Below are 11,976 nucleotides of genomic sequence, written 5' to 3' on the forward strand. Positions count from 1 at the left end.
ACCATAGACTTCATACATTTTGATCCATTTTCTTTTGACAAAGTTTATAAGGTAGGTCATTGAAAAAATATAAAATAGTTCCTATTTTTTTCATGCATAATTTATACTGTTTTTATAAAAAATAGGTGGGTCCTAGGACCCACCTTCACAATACATAAATACACTCCTCTTTACACCCCACCCCCTAATCTCTTTTATTCTTCCACGCATTTGGTTCCATTATTATTGGAGTAAATTGCAACCACCGACTATATCATTATAGTAAATCACCATCACCTCTGCCACCGAAGTGAATCATCACCATCTTTTCCATCAGAAGAGCATCCATCGAACCTATTAAGACCCAAAAACTCATTCAAACCAAAAACTTATTCAAATCATAAATCAAATCGAAAAATTCAAACCATGTGTAGTTTTTATGCAAGTTGGCCGATGTGACAACGGTGGATACAAAGTTGATGATGGTGCAAATAGACGATGATGGTGTAGATGGACGGGTAATAGTGCAGATTGATGGAGTGGACATTTGATGGTGCAGATCAACGACATCTAAAGGTTTTCAAAGACGATCGATAGTGTAGATCAACAGCTTTAGAGTGCATATAGGCAGCGCACGATGTTTTTCCGATGATGGTGGCCTGATAGTTCACTGATTTAAGGTTTCCTTCATTTAGTTTAGAAATAAGAGATTGAGAGATAATATATATACATTAGACTATAGGTTTACAAGGATGGATGCATAATAGTGAATGTGGGGATAATAGTGAATGTTAGGTTGAGGGTTGGGCTTATTTAATTTATTTTAGCGCTTAAATAAATTACAATTTAATTAAAAAGGTAATAGGTGAGGCCAATATAGTCTTTTCTATGTCTCGAGTCCAAAACTCAACAAAAACATATATAAATTCAAAAAACAAAATTAAGGATCCAACACAAACTATATCAAATCATATCAAACCAAATCGACCATTCGTGTAGTTTACTCAAATTTCAAACAGCCAATTTGATTGCATCATACGATTAATTATTCAATAAGTTTAATTATTTTCAAAATACATATCCAAACGTCTCCATAATTCGAATTGGATCGTAGTTGGGTATTCCAAATGCGATCTGATGCGTTGGGCCGTATGACAAATTAAAGCCCATTGTATGCATTTATTTTAACTTTTGTAATACTGTACTACTGTAGTTATAATTATAATTTTAAAAATAATAAATTGTATAGAAACTATTGTACTTTGTTTGTTTATTGTTCAACTATGGAAAGATTCTTTAAATTTTACCTATTGAGAGTTTATTCTTTTAAATCACTTACAAACTAAATTTACGATTTAACCATCAAATTTTGATTTAAAGAAAATATCTTTAACCAGGTAATAATCATTAGTTTATGAAATTCATTATCTAGAAAAAAAAAACTTACAATGATTTCTTCTATAAAAAAACTCTCAATATATATATATATATATATATATATATATATATATATACACACACACACACACACACTAGCCGTTTACCCGCACAAAGCGTCAAACGTAATAGTTTTTTCGGCAATTATTTATGTTCGGAAACATATATGATTGGGCACCCAACTTTGACAATAAGGTAATGAAAAAGTAAACTATTAGTTTGGAAAAACATATATGATTCGATAATTTGTTTATTTTCGGGACGAAAACCATCTATGTACCATATATGTAAGGAAAAAAATTGAACAAAAACCAAGAATCTGGAAACCACATAGACCATTTATGTAATTTTATCTAATATTTATTAAGATTTTTCAAATATAATTTCTTTTGTGAAACGTTGGGATTCTTTACAAATGCAAAATAACACATGATTGAGTGTGTATTATTGATCATGCAATACTTCTTTATACACCACATTTACAGTACAGACTTCACTACCATTGAATTGTTTATCAGGATCACTAATACTTTTGTATTGGCACGTGATATCCCTCTGGATAATGCCCCATAAAGTTGTATATGCGAGAAAACCGATTCTAGAAGATGAATTCCTACATTTGGAATTGTTTGTCCTTGGGCTTTATCGATTGTCATCGCGAAACACAATCGGATTGGAAATTGTTTTCTCCTCAGCTTGAACGGGAACATGTCATCTTCAGACGGACATAGAGGAATCATTGGCAAAAACACCCTCTTTCCAGCATGTTGACCAACGGCTATTTCGGCATCAACTACATTGTGCTGAAAACCTTTACATATCAACCGGGTGCCATTACACAATCCATTTGATGGGTCGAGATTTCGTAATAGTATAATCGGGCATCCAACTTTCAGTCGTAGGTAATGAGGGGGTAAACCACTAACACTGAGCGTGTTCAAGAACTCCACAGGATAGAAGTTATTTATATAGTCTACGACTTCATCAAAACTATAGTAAATTTTCTCCTCTCCATGAAAGCGGCAGATCAATAAATCATTAATCTCATCAACACTATCATTTCTTGTGGATAATATTGCACGCGAAATAATATTATCAGATTGAGATATATTAATTTCCATGGATGGAAAGATCGCATCAATCAAAGCATTTAATGAGTTTTTTTTCAGTGAAGGGAATTACCATATCATCAGGGATGCGAATAAAGTTTCCATGCACTGTTTCTTCAACTCCATCACCGACACGTAATAGAAAGTCTGAGAACCATGGATCGGTTAGTGCTCTCATATTTATAGTTAACCCCAACTTGACAATCGAAGACCAAAGAGGCGACATTCGTATGCTAGAATTCACACATTGTGCTCGTGTTCCACGTCTAACAACCGACAAAACTTGTTTGAAATCACCTCCTAAAACCATTATCTTTCCACCAAATGGGAGCATCACCCCAGTTATATCTTTCATTGTACGGTCAACCGCCTCCAACGCATGTCTTTTAGCCATCGATGCTTCGTCCCATATGATTACTTTTGCAGTCCGAAGCAGTTGAGCGGTACCACTTTGTCTAGAAATCTTGTAGACCGAGTTAATTTCAAGATTAATAGGAAGTTTAAAGTGAGAGTGAGTTGTTCTCCCCCCAGGCATGTTATTAGCCGCAACACCCGATGAAGCAGTTGCTAGGGAAATATGACCACATGAACGAATATTAGCAAGTAAAGCTTTTTACAAAAATGTCTTTCCCGTTCCACCGGGACCGTCTAGAAGAACACTTCTGGAATATCATTTATTGACATGACGCATGATCTCATTATACACAAATTTCTGTTCAGGATTGAGAAAAGCTCGAGCTTGTAAATGTCCAGATTCTATAACTACAGAGCATTCCTCTTGTACCTCACGAAAATCTCAAAATTCTAAATTGACATTTTCATTTATCTTTGGAAGATCAAAATCATCAATATTGTCACTCATAGATTGTAGGAATAGCTTAATTGTCGGTGAGGACCATATTTTGGGCTCTCTCAACACTTCTGTACCGTCGCTTATAATCTTATGAAAGAGCATTGTAGTGTTCATCCCATAGCTTATGAACATCTCCTGGCTCACAAAAAGTCAATATAGTTGCAAATAACCTTCTTAGACTATTGGGAAATTGAAATAAAAATGCCTCTGTAAGATATTGTGATAAACCATCATCAGACACTATTAACCCTCTTTCAAGAGCTGCTTTCCTGAATGTTGGGTGTTTTACATTGTTGACTGTGTAGAGATCTTCAAAACATGTAGGCCCACTAATATGAGATAAAAGTAGACGAACGTAGTATCGCTCTCCTTCAGCAGGATTGGCAGAAACCAAACGACCTCGCATCAATCCTTGTTTTCGAAGATTCCAACGATGTAATCTCGTGTCCCACGTAATTTTTTTTTGGAAAATTTATGTATTTATATTCTCTTGCACTGATATCTTCTTTATTTTTTAGAAAAAAACAGTCAACATTAATCTCTTATCTTTTTCCTTTTCAACAATGCTAGTCAGCGTATCATCCTCGTTGAACCTAACCATCTGCTGATTTGGGAGATGCACCTGCAAAGCCATCACAAAAGCGTGGATCTGAGAAAGAGGGAAGCTAAAAATCCTCCATATTGCCTCTGGAGGTGAGACATATCGTGCATCCTGAAACCATTTTATCTCATTAATAACGACAGGTTGTCCATCCGAATCAATATTGATAACTTGTTTGTCATGACCCTTGTAAATATACTTAAACACATATTTCACAGAGGTTATACTCAAGCAGACCTCAACATTCAAATGAAAATTAAACATCATTAACAACATTGGGTTAAACGGGACAACCCATTTGTTGTCCATCTTATTGCCTCGTACGTCCACATGTATACCATTATCTCTCCTTCGGTACACAGGATATGAGTCCTTTCCTTGTAAAGTGGTTTGATTGAATTGCCGAGGGTATCTAAAACGACATTTCTTTTGCGCATTATCCATACAAGGACAATCAGAGTTTAAGCTATCGTAAGGACCATGGATCATATGTGATACAACTAATTCGTGCATTTTAGGATACTTTTTTGGGTCTGGAATTTCAGCACATACTATCTTTTCATAATGGTCAGCGTTACTAAGCTTGTATGGAGACTTCATTATCAAGAGGAAATGTGCATGTGACAAACCACATTTTTGAAACTCAATGACATAAACATACGAACCCACCACGCAGAGGACATGCTTTGTGAAGAGTAGTTTTTTAAGATCCTCTAACTTAGCACGAAAAACTCTTGACACAAGGTCTGGTCGATCTTGAGCAGACTGCCATGGGAGTAATTCATCTTTTATTTCTGGCCAATTAGGATTGCATGTCATTGTAAGGAATATGTCAGGCTTCCCGTCATCTTGAACTAAAGTCATGGCATCAAGAAATCTTCGTCGCATGTCACGGGGGCCTCCGATGAAACTTGCAGGCAATACAACACATTGTCCTATCATAGTCTGTCGAACCTCACCGGCATTAACACATTCCACAACACCTTGGTATAAATCTGCTCTTATTTTGGACTGGTTTTTTCTACAAAATTCCAAACGTGAAGTCTCAAGCTTGATGTAGATATCTACTACAAATTGCTGCATTAGTCTCCCTCCCAACAAAATTAAATTATAAGTTGGACGGATTTGAAACTTATAACAGTAGTATTCTCGCATAGATACATTATTCCGCCCTCCTTTTGTATTGGAGTCTAGACAATGATGATGTAGTGAATTAAATAAGAATTAATGATGTGTACAAAATGTAATGTTTGTTAGTTTAAAAAAAAATTAAAAAGGTTATGACATGTGTACCTTCTAAATCATCTCCAATGTCTTCGTCGTCATTAATATCATTATTGATGCGAATTCCATGTCTTTGGATATTAGAATGCCATCCAGGCTCATCGTTAGGAGAAAATAAAGAATAACATAATGGATCATAACATCCCCAGTAAGATTGAATTGTTTTTTGTTTGTCTGATCTGCCATACACGATGATACTCCGTTTATATGCGGGTATGTCGTCATTACCTTCAATCCAAATACCAACGACCTAAGATTTTTTTTATCACATAAACAATATGATTAAATATGGTGTGTAATATGCACACTTGAATGTCATACATGATAAATTTATTTTATAATTAGAAAACATAATTATTATGATACCTCGAATGTGGTCGGTCAGTTGTATACCCTCTGGTCAAGTTCTACTAATGCATTCAAAGTGACTCAGTAATTATCAAGTGGCCCTAAATCAGCAAGTCTTCGAAATATTTGGACGTATGGGTTTGTAGCAAGAACACAAATCAACTTTTCAACAATTTTTTTTATCAATATTCTTCCATCGTAGTCTATGTGACACCTCATAATCAACATCGTATTCATTATCTATTGTTGTTGCATCCGTGCCTGTAAACAAAAGAAACACCATTAAAGAGAGAGAGAGAGAGTTAGAAGGTAGAAGCATTTAGAAAACACAAACACACACACACAACATTAAAGATACCTGATATTTGTTTTTTTTTGCATAGGAATATAAGTTGGATTGATGGCTGTTTTGTTGCCTGAAAACACAAAAACAACAAACACTAATTGCAGGAGAGAGAGAGAGGGAGAGAGTTAGAAGGTAGACGCATTTACAAATCACACACACAACATTAAAGATACCTGAGTTGTAAAACTTGCCGAGTTGGCCGATTACTCCTCCAAGTACTCGCTACTCCCCCATTGCCGAGGCGAGTTACATAATCCCGAGTACTCCCCGATCAGCCCCTTACGAACTAAGTAGGGTTGTGAAATTCGGTCAACTTGGTGATTAATAATAATAATATACTTAATAATTTATTATTTAACACATACACATGTGATTATTACTATATATATATATATATATATATATATATATATATATATCTTCAATTTTTAGTAATTATTCACGAAGTGAGACCATTATGTGTTTTTCATTTTTGTGTGTTCACATGTATCCAATTTTGTTATATATTTCAATCAACTTATGATTTTGACATATATAATTTCCCTAAAAATATTTCTACACAAATTTCCAAATCCGAGTACTCCCGAGTACTCGCTACTCGGTAGTCGGCCGAACAGGTACCGAGTAACGAGTTCTACAACCTTGACTGCTAACATGCATCTATACCTTATATCTGGTAAATATAGAGTAGATAATGAAACATAAGCACGTTTTGTATGGTTTTGGAATTTACAACGTGGTTTTCATTTCTACAAAGAATCTAAAACTGTGTTTTCTGAACCCAAGTTTCCTATTTAGAAATCCAATTACATGTCCCAAGTTGTCCCCTTTTTCTGTGGTGCAGGAAAGATTATAGTTAGAAGTCTCAAATTTTGAACAAATAAATATGCATAGAATAAAGTCCTGAACAAGAGGACTCCAGTTATTCTATCTCCAAATTAAAAAACTGATTAAGAAACTAAGACCTCTAAAACAAGGACTGAAAATGAATGTAAAGTTTTAATTACTCTATTGACATTTGGAATCGGCATTACCTCTTCGAGATTTATTATAATCTTGATCTTTTTAAACAAGTTGTAATGATCGAATAACATAAATAATGGGAGCCATGGAACCATGAATACCTTCAAGAAACCAAAGCCACATAAAAATCCCTATCGGAAAATATAAAATTTTACAAAAAACGTAAATATTTCAATAACCTCTAAAATTGTATTCCTTCAAAACTATATAGGTTAAAATTGCATTTAGCTCCCATAGAATGTGTAGAATCAAGAATAACATACATTCATAAACATAACCACACAAAGGAGGTGGTGGAGGACGGACGAGCTAGGCCAGATAAGAGTGGCACAGGGCGGTGAAGTAGTAGTGTAGGCCACAAACCACAAATAAGGCACAATTCTTCCCAAAATTCTGAATCGATAAACTGTGGGATGGACAACGATATTTTCTGATTTTTGGGAATGAATCGGAGCAGGTATCCTTAGAGGATTTGAGTTTAGGTGACCAACGTTTGTCTCGGGGAAGGGAGAAGAATCGGTAAGTGCCAAAGGGAGATAGGAATGAGAAAGAATGGGAAATCTAGATATCGATTTGTTGGAATGAGAAACTGAGAAAGGCTATTTGTGATTGTGAAAAGGGGAATCTAAGATTTCTAATAAAAAAATCTTGATTATGAGAAAGTGAATCTAATGATACGGTTCGATGGTGGTGGTTGTGGGTTAGTGATCATACCTTCCGTTAGATGTGGTGGAGTTTCTGTTGAGCCATGGTCGCCATAGAGATGTAGGATGGAAGGAGGCGAGATCTAGGATTCGAGTATGAGAAAGAATTGTTATAGAGTCGTCGGTGATCGGATTTCATCAGTTGTACTCCAAACTATCAGATCCTTGGGTTAGATGGTGAAGGCAAGGACTTAGGATTTGCAAAGAGAAGGGAAGGAGAGAGTGATCGGCCGGTGGAGATATAGAAGAGAGAACGTGCAATATAGTAAGGTGGGGAAAGTTGTTGACAAAAAGCCCTAAAAAGGAAGTTGGTGTTTTTAAGTTTTTGGGATTTCATTTTTCCCTCCAGATGGAACGCGCTTGCTATTGAAATTTATAAAGCGACAGCCTTAGACGACACACATTTTATTATAGGTGCCCTCCATGTTTTTTTAGACACCAATTTCAGGGCATGCAAAAATGCATGTCCTAAATCCTTTAAATTTTAAGAGAGATGACATTATTTTTACCTCACACACTTTTGCGTATCGTAAATCTGTGCGTGTCATAAATTGCGCGTCGTAAAAGGCTGTTTTTCTAGTAGTGTAAGGTCGGCCCATTGGTTTGATATCCTACTATTGGTTGATACATTGAGTATGGAACATATATGTATGTTTATTCTAGTTACCGATATGCTAGTCTGGTAGATCTGTAGGGCTACCTATGATTCCTTCTACATGATTATCCGTAGATGTTGTTATCTGTTATATGTTGATACATTGAGTTGGGTTGAGGTTACTGGTGGTTATCAAGGCCAACAAAAATAATAACCCTAAATATTACACACTAAAATAGTGTATATTGGTAAAGGGGTCGAATCCACGGAGATTGGTTCAATTTATAACTCTACGAAAAATCTCTTTGTAAAAATACTTGTAAAATAACAATAAAAATAAAATGGGGGGGGGGGGGGGGGTTGGTGTTTTGAAATACTTGAAACAAACTAGAATTAACTATGATTTAATTAGACAATTTCAACAAAAATAAGGGTTTGATGTAAAATCAATAAGGGAGAGATGGTTGACTTAAAGTTTCCCCACTTTGACTTTTGATGAACATATCATTAGAATCCAATGGTGCAATACCTTGATTTAAATCCTTAATTTGGCTATAGCAATCCAAGGAGCTTGAGATTACCTAGACTTTTCTTAATTGTTGAAATGGCTAGAGAAGCTCATAATAATTTCCTTAGTCAAAGTCACTAATTCCAAATAGCATGTAATTAGTGAAAGTCAACTAGCATTAAGAACCAAAAAGTTATCGAATCCAAGAGGAGTCAATTGCTTTCACTACCATGTTGGAGAAAATGTTTTTATGATTGTGTGAAGCAAAAACAACACAAAAATCAGTTGTTGCTTGCTAATTTGAGGATCCTTTACTTAATCAAGAAATTAGCCAACTAATCACCACAAACACATTTAAACTCATGAATAAAAACATACTAGTAGTGATAATATGATAAAACACAAAAAAATTCCAGAAAGATTTAAGAACAAGTTCATGGATTCTTCAACATCTAACAAAAGTTCAAAGGATTCAACAAAAAGTCAACCAAGATTAGTTTAGCCAAGCATGACTAAACTCAAAGAAACAAAGTTAGAGGAGATTGTACCAAACATTAAAAAAGAATCAAGAGGTAAAAAGATGATGTTCTTCAAGTGTTCTTGGCCTTCAAAAGTCTTCAAAACTCCAGAGAGAATCTCCAAAAATCGGATGTCCAAGAGTATTCAAAAGATAGGCACCAAGCTTCCCCATATAGCGTAAAACATGAATTCCCGGAAATGCCCCTCAGGGCCTTGCATGACCCGCGTGCTGCTGCGTGGGTGGGTTGCGCGGGTGGTGCCTGACATGAGCTTCTTTGAGTTTTTGGGCCTCCAAAGCATATCCCACTAGCCCAGATCGAGTCCAATCACCTCCTAGACCATTTTCTTCAAGTTTTTCTTCATTTTAAGCCAAATTTGACCTCTCCAAATCCTCCAAAGCTCGTGCACTCGCTTGATTAACAATCTACGCACGCTTGAATAAACTCCCGCATTTTGCAAATTTAAATTTATTTCTCTCCAAGCCTTCAAATAATCATCAATCTCGCTCCATGCATCATCTCCACAATCACCAAGCCTAACATCCTTTTTCCTACCAAATCCCATCGCTTTCCATACGTCCCGAACACTCCCACTCCGCTAGACCCGAAAACCTGCAATCATGCTCACAAGATTCGAAAGTACCCGAAATGGTCATAAAATAACAAAAAGAAAAATATGCATGGAATTATCTAAATTATGAATGAAATATGCTAAAATAAACTATAAAAAGAAGTAAACAAAACAAACTATCAAATCACCCCAAGCTTAAACCTTACTTGTCCTCAAGTAAGACAAGACTAAAATGAACTCGGGATGAACTATCCTAAGTGAAGTAAAAAGAATGGATAGAACCGCGGAACCTGATCACCGTTAGTCAACATGGTCAGAATTGATCTTGCTATTACCTCACAAATTCTTCATCCGATAACAATGGAACCATAAACCACAGCCAGGACAAACGCTTTAGGTGAGTAAGGAAGGATGAGCAGTCGCAGCCTCAATGGAACATACATACAATGAAGAACATCTGTAGTAGGGAGAAAGCAGTTGGATGGGCTCGGGTGGAGCTCTTCTTTAAATTTACACTCTGATCTCACGTCTGCCGGTTTCTCTCATGTGTAACTAGGTTTAATCGCTCGGGCACCGTTGTAAGAATCGAATCACTTGGTGTTGGCCCAAACCTCCCGTAGTATCCGACATGAAAGCCTCCTAACATCACCATTTTGCGAAAAACAACTCGATCTAAATACAATAAATCAAACCTATACAAATGAATATCAAACGTCGGGTGACCAAAATGTTGGAAAAATTTGTTCAATAATTGAACCGGTCACCCTTCTCAGATTTCTGCAGTTGGGAATTTGCCTGCCCTTTTTGTATTTTTTTTTTGTTTTTTTACCATACTTAAAGGTAATGTAATAACAATCGAAATTTTCAACAAGAAAACCCTTTGACTCAAAATTTGGTTCCTAAAGTGAGTAAGTGGAACCGAAAGGGTAGTAATATAATCCGAATGGTCTAAGCGAGAAAATGACCATGTGTGGAGCATAAAGATATAATGTAAGCTCCTTTTCAAACTTGTGATTTTTTTTTTCAAAAATAATGAAAATGTCCACATGCGGACTAAAAGACTTCTCTAAAATCCTAAGAAAATCGCAAAAAGATATGGTGATTTAAAGAGACCGGATATGGATTCTACTCGGGGACAAGCACTAGTGCTTCATCCTAATGGTTCAAACATGATCAAGTGTGATCCTCTCGGTGGTAGTGACCGCAAGGCTAAGACATCCATTGCTATAGTATATCCTAAAGTCATTAGTATTGCATGCTTAATTCTTCATGAAACTAACTGTCCATGATCACTTACCCCTTTAAGCTTCCAGCATCTGATCCCAAGTATGAAGTCCCAAACTGCAGCTAGTGGTCCCGGTTTGATGGGTGAGATAACAACAAGATCCTGGACCAATAATGAGACAATAACTGTGAACCTGTTCCATGGCATCCAAGGGGGTGAGAATAAACAGACAACAAAAATGCATGAATGTTAATGCCCTAAGCTAAATGTTACACAAAAATAAAAAGCGAAAAAGAAGAAAATAAAATATTTTTTGAATTTTATAAAAAAAATTGAATGCAAAATAGCTTAAAACTAAATTGTTGTGCGACCTAATTAAAAAAATGCATTAAAAAAAGTAAAAGGAAATACCCCATGTAGCACCTGGTTCCTGGTACGTACTCCTTGTAATTAACATTTTAAAATAATGCATTTTTGCCTCGGACTCGGCGAGTTGATGGACAAACTCGTTGGGTAGGAGTGGGATGAGACGCGGGGTCTGAGCCTCGGACTCGGCGAGTCGGTTCCTGGACTCGGCGAGTAGGCCCTGTTTGGGCAAAAACCCTAACCCGGGTGTTTGCACCCTATTTAAGCACTCTAACTCGGCCTCCTTTGTCCCTAACACTTCCAGAAGAGCTGTAGAGCGAAACCCTAGCCCCTTTGTGTCCTTGTGAGTGATTTTGGCCTTGTGAAGAAAGTTTGAAGCTTAAGAGAAGAAGAAAGAGGTGGAAGAGTGCAAGGAGGAGAAGTAGATCCGACATCTACCCTGCAAGAGGCTTCCATTCAGGTAGAAAAGTCCCTACCTTGATCACTTGTTCATTAGATTCCCTTTTTGT

General features: G+C 36.3%; 3 protein-coding genes across 3 annotated transcripts; all 3 read right to left on the reverse strand.

Annotated features, from left to right (window-relative positions):
* Positions 1-1,895: 1,895 nt before the first annotated feature.
* Positions 1,896-2,537, reverse strand: LOC145089504 (uncharacterized). The gene has a single exon (XM_079027934.1). The coding sequence runs from the start codon at positions 2,535-2,537 to the stop codon at positions 1,896-1,898; it is 642 nt and encodes a 213-aa protein (XP_078884060.1).
* Positions 2,538-3,466: 929 nt separating this feature from the next.
* LOC145089506 (uncharacterized) lies at positions 3,467-3,784 on the reverse strand. Its single transcript, XM_079027935.1, has one exon. It carries the CDS (start codon positions 3,782-3,784, stop codon positions 3,467-3,469), a length of 318 nt encoding a protein of 105 aa, XP_078884061.1.
* Positions 3,785-3,892: 108 nt separating this feature from the next.
* Positions 3,893-5,894, reverse strand: LOC145089507 (uncharacterized). The gene is made up of 3 exons (XM_079027936.1): positions 5,826-5,894; positions 5,273-5,513; positions 3,893-5,169 (listed from the first exon to the last, which is right to left on the reverse strand). The coding sequence occupies exons 1-3, from the start codon at positions 5,892-5,894 to the stop codon at positions 3,893-3,895; spliced, it is 1,587 nt and encodes a 528-aa protein (XP_078884062.1).
* Between the last annotated feature and the right edge of the window lie 6,082 nt (positions 5,895-11,976).

Source organism: Lactuca serriola, chromosome 2 (genome assembly GCF_051521515.1).
Source record: "Lactuca serriola cultivar US96UC23 chromosome 2, Lser_US96UC23_V15, whole genome shotgun sequence".
NCBI lineage: Eukaryota > Viridiplantae > Streptophyta > Magnoliopsida > Asterales > Asteraceae > Lactuca > Lactuca serriola.

Bases quoted from the DNA above. Each gene is read 5' to 3' on its own strand.
- LOC145089504 (XM_079027934.1), bottom strand. From the start codon at position 2,537: ATGGAAATTAATATATCTCAATCTGATAATATTATTTCGCGTGCAATA.
- LOC145089506 (XM_079027935.1), bottom strand. From the start codon at position 3,784: ATGCGAGGTCGTTTGGTTTCTGCCAATCCTGCTGAAGGAGAGCGATAC.
- LOC145089507 (XM_079027936.1), bottom strand. From the start codon at position 5,894: ATGGTGTTTCTTTTGTTTACAGGCACGGATGCAACAACAATAGATAAT. The intron at 5,514-5,825 runs GTGTCACATAGA...AAAAAATCTTAG, and splicing joins AATACGATGTTGATTATGAG to GTCGTTGGTATTTGGATTGA. The intron at 5,170-5,272 runs GTACACATGTCA...ATCATTGTCTAG, and splicing joins CATTGGAGATGATTTAGAAG to ACTCCAATACAAAAGGAGGG.